The 16,420-nt window shown below is 42.4% G+C and overlaps 1 protein-coding gene across 1 annotated transcript; it reads right to left on the bottom strand.

Moving 5' to 3' along the window:
- Positions 1-11,975: 11,975 nt before the first annotated feature.
- On the bottom strand, positions 11,976-16,104 carry LOC148818818 (uncharacterized). The gene is made up of 11 exons (XM_088936183.1): positions 16,079-16,104; positions 15,646-15,930; positions 15,425-15,547; positions 15,177-15,345; positions 14,756-15,057; positions 14,456-14,663; positions 13,663-13,794; positions 13,413-13,552; positions 13,113-13,319; positions 12,682-12,899; positions 11,976-12,586 (listed from the first exon to the last, which is right to left on the bottom strand). The coding sequence occupies exons 1-11, from the start codon at positions 16,102-16,104 to the stop codon at positions 11,976-11,978; spliced, it is 2,421 nt and encodes an 806-aa protein (XP_088792309.1).
- Positions 16,105-16,420: the final 316 nt, after the last annotated feature.

Here is a 16,420-nt window from a genome sequence, read left to right as displayed (position 1 = left end):
TGTTTAAACCCAGCCAGGAGAGGAGCATCCAGAGTGTGTTTTCTGTATAGTCCAGCCCGGGCCACTCTCTTCCGGAGAGCCTGCTGATAACTCTTAACTACTGGGGTCCTGTAGGGATATAGGACACTAATCATAGAATGATTTCATACGTAAGAGAGCCAGTGGAATTATTAATCAATCTGGAAACATGAAAGGAAAGTCTTACTGCTGCTCCAGTTCTTCAGAGCTCCCATGTTCCCCTTCATCTTCCTCGTCCTCCTCAGTCTTTGGAGGAGCCTGCGGCAGCTCTTTCTGCTGGACAGCAGGCGCTTCCTCAGGGCATCTGGAACTGTAAAAGTACCATTACATAAAATACTAACCGAGATAACCGGTTTCAAAAAAGCCTTTGAAAATACAATGAAGAAATGTCAAAATTTAATCTCTCACCTTGCTGGTTTGTCTTCAGGTCTCCCCCGTACGAAACAGCCCATGGACTCCACCAGTCTCACAGCTAGGTTCCTATTTGCCTTGTCAAACAATAGCTCTATGCTCTCGTAATCCACAACACGCCCTTTCCTCAGGTGACTCATCAAGTCCTTCCTGGCCTGGCGAGAGGCCATCCTGATCTCCTCTGGTGTGGCTTGCTTCATACACGCCCTCTTCAAGTGAGCAGGAAGCTGGTCAAATGTCCTCAGGCACATCTTGCACACCAGGGGAATCCTGCTGGGTTTCCTAAGACAACATAGAAAAATGTTTGTCTATAGAAACAAGAGAAGGCCTACATTTTCCTAATTAAGCTTTCTCCCTAATTGCATTTTATCAGATAGGTACGTGATTCTGAAATAAAACATGACTTTGTAAAACAACAATGAACTCTTACTTGGTGGATGTTCCAACTGAAGCCATTTGAGATCTGTCCCCAGACGTCTTCAGATGTAAAGGACTGAGGGAATTTTCCTTTTCAAAAGATATATGAAGAATGAAGTCAACATTATTAATATCAGTGGAAGTTAAAATGAATTAGCTAAAACAATTCCCTTAGGTTCTCATCTAATTGCAAGCAACCATACCACCCTGCAACTCACAACTAGCAACCCACTGAAGCTAAGCAGGTATGAGCCTTGTCAGTACCTGGATAGGAGACCTCCTGGGAAAAAGGAAGGTAAGTAAAGTAAGGCTGCTGGAAGAGGTGTTAGTGGGACCAGCAGGGAGCGCTCACCCTGCAGTCTGTGTGGGCCTTAATGCCCCAGTATAGTGACAGAGAAACTGTACCGTAGAAAGGTGCTGTCTTTCGGATGAGACGTAAAACCGACCTGTTGGGTCCTGACCCCCTGTGGTGTTACCCAAGCATCCTGGCTAAATTTCTCATTGGCCTTTACCAATCATAGCCTTGTAATAATCCCTATTTATGAATTGGCTTCATCACACTGTTCTTCTCCCCACTGAGAGCTGGTGTGGTGAGTATTCTGGCACACTATGGCTGCCATCGCATCAGAAAGAAATGAGTTTTACATTTGTTCTGTAAGTACTTTTTCAGAGATGTTCTGAACAATAACACATTAAAAGATAACTGTATAATATTCATATTTAAATGAACTCTTAGTGCCATTTTAAATATTCCAATAAACAGAGAATGTGGGAAACAGTCTCTTAACAATCAGAGTTAGGAAGTCTTAAAGTTTTAATCTTATATCACGTCAAAACTAAAATCAGTAAGATCATTGGGACATATTTAGCTCCGCTTCCACTTTCCTTATTCAATATTGATTGAAGGGCTCTAGACAATATGTCACTGTGCAGACCACAGTTGTTTAAGAGACAACTTACATTTTTAAACATTCCTTTAAAGATAAAACCTCTGAAAATATGTTTTTAATCCAACTTCTTAATTCTGTTATAAAATGGCTAAGAAATGATTTAGTCCTTAAGCTATTCAGAAAACTTCACTAAAAGGATTAAGGAATTGTTCTCTCGTCTCATCTTCAATTCAAATACATTTATTTTTATATAGTGCCTTTCACAACAAGATTGCCCAAGGCGCTTAACAAAGCAAGTGACCATACATGTAGTGAATACAAAACAGATAAGACCAGAAGACACAGGAAGAGAGGAACCAAAAACTCCTTAGTAAGGAGAAAAAAAACCTCTAGGGGTCCAAGGTCAACCCCTAGGCTGCCCAACCCCTTTGGGCATGTTAGCATTATACAATTAAAAAAAGGAATAAATGAATAAGGGTATTAATCCATCCATCATGTCTTGTACGTGTCAGTACTTGTACTGTACTGTACTCAGATCTCTGTAGACCAGCAAAATCCCACTAAACGATAGCTACATACACGATGTCCCTCTTGGATCCATGGCAATGATGCAGCATTAAACTCCCAGCCCATATATTATCATGTCATATCATATCATATCATATCATATCATATCATCTTGTGGGCTCTGTTCTGGGTGAAATCAAACGGTGTCGTTTATGAAGCGCAATCAGTCTCAGTCCATCTCTTCCCAAGAGGCTGCTGAAACATTACAGTGCGCTTCTGTTGTGCCTGCATGTCCTCCGGGACCTCAGTCAGCTGCTTTGTGGCTTCTCGTGTGTCCTACTGGCAACATGGCTGGAGATGAGTGGCAGGCGGACTCTACAAAACAGCAGGAGCACATTAATATGATTTTGTTGAAGGCACAATGAAAGAACAACTTCAAGAACTCCATTTGTTGCACTTTTCTATTGCTTTGAAATTCTCAGAAACCTGTCATATTTTAAAAGCTGCAGTGGACTGAGGCTGCTTATCTGCTCTAATGCAGTAAATCCTTATGGAATGTGATAGACTTTGCTGGGAAGTGACACCTGTTAGAGTGAAAAATCTCCTTTGTGTAAGAGACAGGTCTCTATTAAACAGAAATCACAGCTCAGTCATAGATACGAACCACTATAGCTAATAATTGCCTCTCAATTTCAAAATCAACTGGATTGGGTGCTCTGAATTAATATTTTTTTCAATTAAACTATTTACAACAGTTTATGGCTAAAATGAAAATAAAATGCAGTCATTGTCGATTCGGTCTACGGCATCTATTGAACTGCAATTAAAGTTTTAAAACATTCTTGTAAAGATAAACCACTTTTCATCAAATGTCTAACTACTTAATGAGGTTTTAAAATATCTCTGTAGTCCAAAAATAATTGCTGTAGTCCTTAGCCTTTTCAGAAATCTTCACTAAAAGGTTTAAGGAATTGTTATCTAGACTCATCTTGTAGGCTCTGTTCTTGGTGTCATTCATGAAGTCTAGTGAGTCTCAGTCGATGTCTCTTCCCAAGCGGCTACCCATCTAATGCCGCTGGAAACTCCAGTGTCCGTTCTGGGAATCCTGGGCCATCATCCGTCTTCTAACAATGAATATGTCCTCTGTCTGTAAACAATAAATTCATAAATCAATAATTAGTGTAACACATCATCTCAAAAAGATTTGAGTTTGTTCAATTTAAAGTGACCCAAAAGCAGATGTCTTACACTGAAAAAGACTCTTTGCATTGCTCCACTCATCATGAAATAATTGGAAAACTTTTAAGTGTTTTAAGTGGAGTGTTTCTTTTGAAACATTCAGATAAAGTCAACAGTTTTTCAAAAGTGGTGACAATTAGACCTCTTCATTCCAAAACTTTCAATAAGAACAAAAGCTGGACAGATGTCTCGTAGTGTTTTGTCTTGGGAATATTTGTGTGGGGTGGCTAATCAGCCTCTACGCTCTTCTGAGCTTCATATATCTACTTGTCTGTCTCTTATCCCCTCCTGGTGCCCTAGCTGTTGGAGAATGAGACATGTCATCTTCAAAACAATGACATAAGCAATAATGAGATGGATTTCAAGTCACAAGAAGACACCATCTTTAATAGCTAAAAGAAGATATGTTCAACATACTTACAAAGTATTTTCGGGAACTGGTCAGTTATCCAGCCACTCTAGAGCCTGTCCTTCACCCTGAAATGATTTCCTCGAAACTCTGTAATCAAAGAGGAGCTCTTCTCCCTCAGCAATGTCCCTCTTCGCTATAAACAGAATTGTCATGACGGGCTGTCCGTTGATTATGAATGACTCTCTGACAGCCCTGATGTTATCTTTTTTCTTAGAGGAATTTATCCGCCTTCCGATCGTCTCCTTATCCGGGTGGCAAGCGCAGTGTTCTTCAAAAGCATCAATGCACATTTTTTGTGCAGGTCCGTCAAAAAAGAAAAGACATCTCATTTCTCCCTCTGCCATATGTGCCATTAGGGCTTCTGCAGCTGTCTTTGTGATGACCTCGCCATGGTAATCACACACCACCTCTGCCTTCTGGAAACGCCTGGAAGTCACAACCTTCTTCCCCTTCACTGGATCGTCAGTGATAGTCAGGCCTCTCCAGGTTTGACGCTTTACCATCTTTTTAATTTGCCTTTCATTTGGTTGTGCACCTGTGTTGGGCTTCCACTTCTCAAGCACTTCAGACGCTTTTGGTGTATTTGCAGTCCAGCTCATCTTTTGAAAATAGCGGGTCACCTGGCCTTCCGTTGGTAACCGTCTAGCGTAATGGTCTGGAATGAAAACCAGAACAGAAACCCTCAGAACTGATTCCAAATTCACTTTCTTTGTCTGTTTCTCTGTGAAAATAATTGATACGTAAACTTACCAATAATGTTCTGCAGTCTCATCTTCCTCTGATCTGATCTCCACCTGTCGTAACAGTGTCGGTCATGACTTCCAGTCAGTCTCAGGCGCTCTTTCTTTCTGGGAAGCTGCCCATCTAACAACACTGGAAACTCCCGTGTCAGCTCCTGGAAGGCTGTGGCATCATCCATCTTCGGATTTCCAGATCCTGCAGCTGCCACAGCGGATTTTGGTGTTGATCTGATGTAAAAACGAATATTAGATCACAATAATCTCTGTAACACATTGGCTGAAAAGAACTGAAAGTGCTGTTTTCTCTTCCAGTTACACAGCAGATGTGCATCCTGCAGCACTGACTGGCGATTGCTCTCTTGATGTTTCAAAAGCATGAAGTAATTGCTGTTTTTGACACAAGAATATTTTGTCGTCTATTCAGAACATGGTGACACTTACTGAGCTCCCTCCTCTGCAACACCTTCAATGACTTCAATGGCTGAGCAGATGTTGTCATGTGTCAGTATCCTATAGTGTTTCTCTGCAGTACCATCTGAGTGGGCCAGATAATCCGCCACAATGCTCTTCTGTGCATCTGTGAGCCTCTTTGTGGCCGTCTCAAATGCACTCCTGGCAGCCTGGCTGGTGATGAGTGAGAGGTGGTATCTACAAAACAAACACATACACACAGTGTATGATTGTTTCCAAGCCACAGACAGTTCAATTAATACATTAAAACAACTTTGTGATTTGGTTTACTTCTCATGCAGTCTTCGCAGGTCATTGGAAGGACTATAAATTGGCTCCCCCACAGAAGAAATGAAAAAATGTTCAGTCTCTGTTCCACAGATGCTGTCAGTGGCAGTACAGCGTAGTTTAGTGAAGTAAAGGTGAAACATCTGAAAAAACAGACAAAATGCAGTTATTGTACTTTTCAACTATTGTTGAATGCCGAAGACAGATGTTGGCAATGAACTGGAGAGAGTATATCAACGTAACTTTGACTTACATGTTCCTCTTCTTCATTCAGGGCAAAGCATGCCAGCTGCTGTGAGGAGGTTGTGTGCTTTGTCACTGCTATTATCGCCAGTTTTCGTCCTCTTTGTGACACAAAATTCTTTCTCTGCATCCATTCCTGGACCTGAAATCACAAGCAATTCAATAAATAATATCTGATTCAAAACTGCCAATGATCATTTTACAGTAGCAACAGCAGCACCCAGCAATGAAGTGTATGGAGAGTGTTGAGTGTTTCAATCAGTCAGTCTGACCCACTTGGCTGGGTGCTAAGGTTCTGTAGGGCGAGGCGGCTGGGATCCCAATGAGGACTCACAAGTAGGGGATGGTGTGGAAGAGAGGTGCCGAGAGGTGGAAGAGAGATAAATGGGAAAGAGAGAAGGGGCTTACATATAACACGAGGCGGTGTCATCAAGAATGATTACGATTTAGTGCCGCTGAGGCTGTTTGAACTTGATGTTTGCCATTCACTAACTCTTGTTCCATATGAAGTTACTGAAGAGAAGCTGGGGTGGAAATCAAATTCCACTCTCACACTTCCGCTGTCCAATCTCTCTGACTGAACACAGAGCTGAGAGCATCTTCTCCCTCACCCTTCCCTCCAGTCCAGGATCACTGGCACAGCAGGTCTCCCTGTAAAGTCCCTAAGTAACGGGAGCGCCACCTAAATGACAGCGATGAGCCCTGACCAGCACTGTTATTCTGTCTCTTTATGAACGTCAGATCATTGTTTCATTGTTAGAATTTGGCCAAACAACTGAAATATGCATGACTGTCATGCTTACTGTCATATTCTTTACCACCCATGGGTGCTGCAGATGCTTCAGCTGGAGAGTGGCCTGCAGGTAATACAGCACAAGAAGCTGCTCAGGCATGGTGATGTCTTCAGAAGTGTGCGTCTTCTCCAGTATCCGCTCCACATCTCTCTTTGCAGCCCTCAGCACCTTCCAGCAGTCACTGGCGCTCGGCCCAGGACTCTGCAGCTGTCTGTATCTGTGGCAGAAGGAGTAGTACCATCAACGTCAATTCCCGTCATGTACTGGAACCGGAAACCAACTGGAATCAGAGTTCCAAATGGAAAATACCTCTTTCTGATGACTTCCTGTGAGACATCCTTGCTGTTTTTCTGCTGAATGTCCTTCAGGATGCTCTGGAAGATGATGATGACGTTAGCCAGGCTGGGATCCTCCTGTCTTAGGTTGGTGGCATTCAGGATGTAGCGCAGGAACCGGTTGATGTTTTTGATGTAATTAGCAATGGTTTGGTGAGACAGTCCAGTCATCCTCAGTTGGTAAAAAAATTTGCGCGTTTTGGGAATGTCCTTCACAAACATCAAGGATGCTTTAGACGGATCCATAAAAAACAGGAATCTGGAAACGTTGTCTATCTAAAAAAAATGTTTTTAGGGTTTATTTTTAGGACAGGCACAATCTCAGATGGGTAAATTCTGTGCGGATGAGTTAAAATATGTACTTTGTGAGCCTCTGCCCAGTTTTTAATACCTACCTCCTGAGAGCAGTTTACCACACCCAGGTCCTGGATAAGGTACTGTTTAAACCCAGCCAGGAGAGGAGCATCCAGAGTGTGTTTTCTGTATAGTCCAGCCCGGGCCACTCTCTTCCGGAGAGCCTGCTGATAACTCTTAACTACTGGGGTCCTGTAGGGATATAGGACACTAATCATAGAATGATTTCATACGTAAGAGAGCCAGTGGAATTATTAATCAATCTGGAAACATGAAAGGAAAGTCTTACTGCTGCTCCAGTTCTTCAGAGCTCCCATGTTCCCCTTCATCTTCCTCGTCCTCCTCAGTCTTTGGAGGAGCCTGCGGCAGCTCTTTCTGCTGGACAGCAGGCGCTTCCTCAGGGCATCTGGAACTGTAAAAGTACCATTACATAAAATACTAACCGAGATAACCGGTTTCAAAAAAGCCTTTGAAAATACAATGAAGAAATGTCAAAATTTAATCTCTCACCTTGCTGGTTTGTCTTCAGGTCTCCCCCGTACGAAACAGCCCATGGACTCCACCAGTCTCACAGCTAGGTTCCTATTTGCCTTGTCAAACAATAGCTCTATGCTCTCGTAATCCACAACACGCCCTTTCCTCAGGTGACTCATCAAGTCCTTCCTGGCCTGGCGAGAGGCCATCCTGATCTCCTCTGGTGTGGCTTGCTTCATACACGCCCTCTTCAAGTGAGCAGGAAGCTGGTCAAATGTCCTCAGGCACATCTTGCACACCAGGGGAATCCTGCTGGGTTTCCTAAGACAACATAGAAAAATGTTTGTCTATAGAAACAAGAGAAGGCCTACATTTTCCTAATTAAGCTTTCTCCCTAATTGCATTTTATCAGATAGGTACGTGATTCTGAAATAAAACATGACTTTGTAAAACAACAATGAACTCTTACTTGGTGGATGTTCCAACTGAAGCCATTTGAGATCTGTCCCCAGACGTCTTCAGATGTAAAGGACTGAGGGAATTTTCCTTTTCAAAAGATATATGAAGAATGAAGTCAACATTATTAATATCAGTGGAAGTTAAAATGAATTAGCTAAAACAATTCCCTTAGGTTCTCATCTAATTGCAAGCAACCATACCACCCTGCAACTCACAACTAGCAACCCACTGAAGCTAAGCAGGTATGAGCCTTGTCAGTACCTGGATAGGAGACCTCCTGGGAAAAAGGAAGGTAAGTAAAGTAAGGCTGCTGGAAGAGGTGTTAGTGGGACCAGCAGGGAGCGCTCACCCTGCAGTCTGTGTGGGCCTTAATGCCCCAGTATAGTGACAGAGAAACTGTACCGTAGAAAGGTGCTGTCTTTCGGATGAGACGTAAAACCGACCTGTTGGGTCCTGACCCCCTGTGGTGTTACCCAAGCATCCTGGCTAAATTTCTCATTGGCCTTTACCAATCATAGCCTTGTAATAATCCCTATTTATGAATTGGCTTCATCACACTGTTCTTCTCCCCACTGAGAGCTGGTGTGGTGAGTATTCTGGCACACTATGGCTGCCATCGCATCAGAAAGAAATGAGTTTTACATTTGTTCTGTAAGTACTTTTTCAGAGATGTTCTGAACAATAACACATTAAAAGATAACTGTATAATATTCATATTTAAATGAACTCTTAGTGCCATTTTAAATATTCCAATAAACAGAGAATGTGGGAAACAGTCTCTTAACAATCAGAGTTAGGAAGTCTTAAAGTTTTAATCTTATATCACGTCAAAACTAAAATCAGTAAGATCATTGGGACATATTTAGCTCCGCTTCCACTTTCCTTATTCAATATACTGACACTGTTATATTTTCCATAAGCTTCTGTGAAGATGTATGCATACCCACAGTCCAATTACCCAATTACCAAAAAAATTTAGGAAGAAGTAAGAGTGCAAAGGAATATTTAAATGACCTCTAGTTAAATTGGAGATTTTACAGAGAGAATTAACTGCCTATCTGTCCCCCAGTCTGAGAACAGCAGGTGTCTGTCTCAGGTTACACCCAGACCCTCACAGACACAGGAGATGGAGGCTGACTCCTGACATCCTGACTCTGAATGTCTCTCTGTGGACTTGATTAACTGTCCACTTTCCTTATTCAATATACTGACACTGTTATATCTTCCATGAGCTTCTGTGAAGATGTATGCATACCCACAAAACAGTTAAGATATATGGCAATAAGAATCCATGGTTCTCAAAAGAATTGCAAGACCTGTGCCATAAAGAGGACAGGTCTTTTATCATGGCTGACTGAGCTGAATATATCTCTGACAAGTGTGAACTGTGCTCAGCAGTGAAGAAAGCAAAGAGAAGCCACATTACAAAGCTGGAAGAGCAATTGGATGAAAACAAGCAGAAATCAGACTGGAGAAAAAGAAAAAAATGACCAACTATGAAACAAAAAACTGGTCAAAGGCTCCAGCCTCCCAGGTAAATGTAATCAGTTTGATGCGCTCTTTGAGAAACTTGATTGAAGGGCTCTAGACAATATGTCACTGTGCAGACCACAGTTGTTTAAGAGACAACTTACATTTTTAAACATTCCTTTAAAGATAAAACCTCTGAAAATATGTTTTTAATCCAACTTCTTAATTCTGTTATAAAATGGCTAAGAAATGATTTAGTCCTTAAGCTATTCAGAAAACTTCACTAAAAGGATTAAGGAATTGTTCTCTCGTCTCATCTTCAATTCAAATACATTTATTTTTATATAGTGCCTTTCACAACAAGATTGCCCAAGGCGCTTAACAAAGCAAGTGACCATACATGTAGTGAATACAAAACAGATAAGACCAGAAGACACAGGAAGAGAGGAACCAAAAACTCCTTAGTAAGGAGAAAAAAAACCTCTAGGGGTCCAAGGTCAACCCCTAGGCTGCCCAACCCCTTTGGGCATGTTAGCATTATACAATTAAAAAAAGGAATAAATGAATAAGGGTATTAATCCATCCATCATGTCTTGTACGTGTCAGTACTTGTACTGTACTGTACTCAGATCTCTGTAGACCAGCAAAATCCCACTAAACGATAGCTACATACACGATGTCCCTCTTGGATCCATGGCAATGATGCAGCATTAAACTCCCAGCCCATATATTATCATGTCATATCATATCATATCATATCATATCATGGTGGGTAGCTGCGTCAGCATGCGTAGGCTGCAAAGGAACAAGTAATAGGTTTATTCCATGCTGAAAAAAAGAAGAAAGAGAACACAACGTTTCGGCCGTGGAAGAAGGCTCCACGGCCGAAACGTTGTGTTCTCTTTCTTCTTTTTTTCAGCATGGAATAAACCTATTACTTGTTCCTTCATATCATATCATATCATCTTGTGGGCTCTGTTCTGGGTGAAATCAAACGGTGTCGTTTATGAAGCGCAATCAGTCTCAGTCCATCTCTTCCCAAGAGGCTGCTGAAACATTACAGTGCGCTTCTGTTGTGCCTGCATGTCCTCCGGGACCTCAGTCAGCTGCTTTGTGGCTTCTCGTGTGTCCTACTGGCAACATGGCTGGAGATGAGTGGCAGGCGGACTCTACAAAACAGCAGGAGCACATTAATATGATTTTGTTGAAGGCACAATGAAAGAACAACTTCAAGAACTCCATTTGTTGCACTTTTCTATTGCTTTGAAATTCTCAGAAACCTGTCATATTTTAAAAGCTGCAGTGGACTGAGGCTGCTTATCTGCTCTAATGCAGTAAATCCTTATGGAATGTGATAGACTTTGCTGGGAAGTGACACCTGTTAGAGTGAAAAATCTCCTTTGTGTAAGAGACAGGTCTCTATTAAACAGAAATCACAGCTCAGTCATAGATACGAACCACTATAGCTAATAATTGCCTCTCAATTTCAAAATCAACTGGATTGGGTGCTCTGAATTAATATTTTTTTCAATTAAACTATTTACAACAGTTTATGGCTAAAATGAAAATAAAATGCAGTCATTGTCGATTCGGTCTACGGCATCTATTGAACTGCAATTAAAGTTTTAAAACATTCTTGTAAAGATAAACCACTTTTCATCAAATGTCTAACTACTTAATGAGGTTTTAAAATATCTCTGTAGTCCAAAAATAATTGCTGTAGTCCTTAGCCTTTTCAGAAATCTTCACTAAAAGGTTTAAGGAATTGTTATCTAGACTCATCTTGTAGGCTCTGTTCTTGGTGTCATTCATGAAGTCTAGTGAGTCTCAGTCGATATCTCTTCCCAAGCGGCTACCCATCTAATGCCGCTGGAAACTCCAGTGTCCGTTCTGGGAATCCTGGGCCATCATCCGTCTTCTGACAATGAATATGTCCTCTGTCTGTAAACAATAAATTCATAAATCAATAATTAGTGTAACACATCATCTCAAAAAGATTTGAGTTTGTTCAATTTAAAGTGACCCAAAAGCAGATGTCTTACACTGAAAAAGACTCTTTGCATTGCTCCACTCATCATGAAATAATTGGAAAACTTTTAAGTGTTTTAAGTGGAGTGTTTCTTTTGAAACATTCAGATAAAGTCAACAGTTTTTCAAAAGTGGTGACAATTAGACCTCTTCATTCCAAAACTTTCAATAAGAACAAAAGCTGGACAGATGTCTCGTAGTGTTTTGTCTTGGGAATATTTGTGTGGGGTGGCTAATCAGCCTCTACGCTCTTCTGAGCTTCATATATCTACTTGTCTGTCTCTTATCCCCTCCTGGTGCCCTAGCTGTTGGAGAATGAGACATGTCATCTTCAAAACAATGACATAAGCAATAATGAGATGGATTTCAAGTCACAAGAAGACACCATCTTTAATAGCTAAAAGAAGATATGTTCAACATACTTACAAAGTGTTTTCGGGAACTGGTCAGTTATCCAGCCACTCTAGAGCCTGTCCTTCACCCTGAAATGATTTCCTCGAAACTCTGTAATCAAAGAGGAGCTCTTCTCCCTCAGCAATGTCATGAATTGTCATGACGGGCTGTCCGTTGATTATGAATGACTCTCTGACAGCCCTGATGTTATCTTTTTTCTTAGAGGAATTTATCCGCCTTCCGATCGTCTCCTTATCCGGGTGGCAAGCGCAGTGTTCTTCAAAAGCATCAATGCACATTTTTTGTGCAGGTCCGTCAAAAAAGAAAAGACATCTCATTTCTCCCTCTGCCATATGTGCCATTAGGGCTTCTGCAGCTGTCTTTGTGATGACCTCGCCATGGTAATCACACACCACCTCTGCCTTCTGGAAACGCCTGGAAGTCACAACCTTCTTCCCCTTCACTGGATCGTCAGTGATAGTCAGGCCTCTCCAGGTTTGACGCTTTACCATCTTTTTAATTTGCCTTTCATTTGGTTGTGCACCTGTGTTGGGCTTCCACTTCTCAAGCACTTCAGACGCTTTTGGTGTATTTGCAGTCCAGCTCATCTTTTGAAAATAGCGGGTCACCTGGCCTTCCGTTGGTAACCGTCTAGCGTAATGGTCTGGAATGAAAACCAGAACAGAAACCCTCAGAATTGATTCCAAATTCACTTTCTTTGTCTGTTTCTCTGTGAAAATAATTGATACGTAAACTTACCAATAATGTTCTGCAGTCTCATCTTCCTCTGATCTGATCTCCACTTGTCGTAACAGTGTCGGTCATGACTTCCAGTCAGTCTCAGGCGCTCTTTCTTTCTGGGAAGCTGCCCATCTAACAACACTGGAAACTCCCGTGTCAGCTCCTGGAAGGCTGTGGCATCATCCATCTTCGGATTTCCAGATCCTGCAGCTGCCACAGCGGATTTTGGTGTTGATCTGATGTAAAAACGAATATTAGATCACAATAATCTCTGTAACACATTGGCTGAAAAGAACTGAAAGTGCTGTTTTCTCTTCCAGTTACACAGCAGATGTGCATCCTGCAGCACTGACTGGCGATTGCTCTCTTGATGTTTCAAAAGCATGAAGTAATTGCTGTTTTTGACACAAGAATATTTTGTCGTCTATTCAGAACATGGTGACACTTACTGAGCTCCCTCCTCTGCAACACCTTCAATGACTTCAATGGCTGAGCAGATGTTGTCTTGTGTCAGTATCCTATAGTGTTTCTCTGCAGTACCATCTGAGTGGGCCAGATAATCCGCCACAATGCTCTTCTGTGCATCTGTGAGCCTCTTTGTGGCCGTCTCAAATGCACTCCTGGCAGCCTGGCTGGTGATGAGTGAGAGGTGGTATCTACAAAACAAACACATACACACAGTGTATGATTGTTTCCAAGCCACAGACAGTTCAATTAATACATTAAAACAACTTTGTGATTTGGTTTACTTCTCATGCAGTCTTCGCAGATCATTGGAAGGACTATAAATTGGCTCCCCCACAGAAGAAATGAAAAAATGTTCAGTCTCTGTTCCACAGATGCTGTCAGTGGCAGTACAGCGTAGTTTAGTGAAGTAAAGGTGAAACATCTGAAAAAACAGACAAAATGCAGTTATTGTACTTTTCAACTATTGTTGAATGCCGAAGACAGATGTTGGCAATGAACTGGAGAGAGTATATCAACGTAACTTTGACTTACATGTTCCTCTTCTTCATTCAGGGCAAAGCATGCCAGCTGCTGTGAGGAGGTTGTGTGCTTTGTCACTGCTATTATCGCCAGTTTTCGTCCTCTTTGTGACACAAAATTCTTTCTCTGCATCCATTCCTGGACCTGAAATCACAAGCAATTCAATAAATAATATCTGATTCAAAACTGCCAATGATCATTTTACAGTAGCAACAGCAGCACCCAGCAATGAAGTGTATGGAGAGTGTTGAGTGTTTCAATCAGTCAGTCTGACCCACTTGGCTGGGTGCTAAGGTTCTGTAGGGCGAGGCGGCTGGGATCCCAATGAGGACTCACAAGTAGGGGATGGTGTGGAAGAGAGGTGCCGAGAGGTGGAAGAGAGATAAATGGGAAAGAGAGAAGGGGCTTACATATAACACGAGGCGGTGTCATCAAGAATGATTACGATTTAGTGCCGCTGAGGCTGTTTGAACTTGATGTTTGCCATTCACTAACTCTTGTTCCATATGAAGTTACTGAAGAGAAGCTGGGGTGGAAATCAAATTCCACTCTCACACTTCCGCTGTCCAATCTCTCTGACTGAACACAGAGCTGAGAGCATCTTCTCCCTCACCCTTCCCTCCAGTCCAGGATCACTGGCACAGCAGGTCTCCCTGTAAAGTCCCTAAGTAACGGGAGCGCCACCTAAATGACAGCGATGAGCCCTGACCAGCACTGTTATTCTGTCTCTTTATGAACGTCAGATCATTGTTTCATTGTTAGAATTTGGCCAAACAACTGAAATATGCATGACTGTCATGCTTACTGTCATATTCTTTACCACCCATGGGTGCTGCAGATGCTTCAGCTGGAGAGTGGCCTGCAGGTAATACAGCACAAGAAGCTGCTCAGGCATGGTGATGTCTTCAGAAGTGTGCGTCTTCTCCAGTATCCGCTCCACATCTCTCTTTGCAGCCCTCAGCACCTTCCAGCAGTCACTGGCGCTCGGCCCAGGACTCTGCAGCTGTCTGTATCTGTGGCAGAAGGAGTAGTACCATCAACGTCAATTCCCGTCATGTACTGGAACCGGAAACCAACTGGAATCAGAGTTCCAAATGGAAAATACCTCTTTCTGATGACTTCCTGTGAGACATCCTTGCTGTTTTTCTGCTGAATGTCCTTCAGGATGCTCTGGAAGATGATGATGACGTTAGCCAGGCTGGGATCCTCCTGTCTTAGGTTGGTGGCATTCAGGATGTAGCGCAGGAACCGGTTGATGTTTTTGATGTAATTAGCAATGGTTTGGTGAGACAGTCCAGTCATCCTCAGTTGGTAAAAAAATTTGCGCGTTTTGGGAATGTCCTTCACAAACATCAAGGATGCTTTAGACGGATCCATAAAAAACAGGAATCTGGAAACGTTGTCTATCTAAAAAAAATGTTTTTAGGGTTTATTTTTAGGACAGGCACAATCTCAGATGGGTAAATTCTGTGCGGATGAGTTAAAATATGTACTTTGTGAGCCTCTGCCCAGTTTTTAATACCTACCTCCTGAGAGCAGTTTACCACACCCAGGTCCTGGATAAGGTACTGTTTAAACCCAGCCAGGAGAGGAGCATCCAGAGTGTGTTTTCTGTATAGTCCAGCCCGGGCCACTCTCTTCCGGAGAGCCTGCTGATAACTCTTAACTACTGGGGTCCTGTAGGGATATAGGACACTAATCATAGAATGATTTCATACGTAAGAGAGCCAGTGGAATTATTAATCAATCTGGAAACATGAAAGGAAAGTCTTACTGCTGCTCCAGTTCTTCAGAGCTCCCATGTTCCCCTTCATCTTCCTCGTCCTCCTCAGTCTTTGGAGGAGCCTGCGGCAGCTCTTTCTGCTGGACAGCAGGCGCTTCCTCAGGGCATCTGGAACTGTAAAAGTACCATTACATAAAATACTAACCGAGATAACCGGTTTCAAAAAAGCCTTTGAAAATACAATGAAGAAATGTCAAAATTTAATCTCTCACCTTGCTGGTTTGTCTTCAGGTTTCCCCCGTACGAAACAGCCCATGGACTCCACCAGTCTCACAGCTAGGTTCCTATTTGCCTTGTCAAACAATAGCTCTATGCTCTCGTAATCCACAACACACCCTTTCCTCAGGTGACTCATCAAGTCCTTCCTGGCCTGGCGAGAGGCCATCCTGATCTCCTCTGGTGTGGCTTGCTTCATACACGCCCTCTTCAAGTGAGCAGGAAGCTGGTCAAATGTCCTCAGGCACATCTTGCACACCAGGGGAATCCTGCTGGGTTTCCTAAGACAACATAGAAAAATGTTTGTCTATAGAAACAAGAGAAGGCCTACATTTTCCTAATTAAGCTTTCTCCCTAATTGCATTTTATCAGATAGGTACGTGATTCTGAAATAAAACATGACTTTGTAAAACAACAATGAACTCTTACTTGGTGGATGTTCCAACTGAAGCCATTTGAGATCTGTCCCCAGACGTCTTCAGATGTAAAGGACTGAGGGAATTTTCCTTTTCAAAAGATATATGAAGAATGAAGTCAACATTATTAATATCAGGGGAAGTCAAAATGAATTAGCTAAAACAATTCCCTTAGGTTCTCATCTAATTGCAAGCAACCATACCACCCTGCAACTCACAACTGGCAACCCACTGAATCTAAGCAGGTGTGAGCCTTGTCAGTACCTGGATGGGGAAAAAGGAAGGTAAGTAAAGTAAGGCTGCTGGAAGAGGTGTTAGTGGGACCAGCAGGGAGCGCTCACCCTGCAGTCTGTGT

Source organism: Atractosteus spatula, chromosome 17 (assembly GCF_055471065.1).
Source record: "Atractosteus spatula isolate fAtrSpa1 chromosome 17, fAtrSpa1.hap1, whole genome shotgun sequence".
Lineage (NCBI taxonomy): Eukaryota > Metazoa > Chordata > Actinopteri > Semionotiformes > Lepisosteidae > Atractosteus > Atractosteus spatula.
The sequence above is the reverse complement of the archived record's forward strand: the minus strand, read 5'-3'. Positions and strand labels throughout refer to the sequence as shown.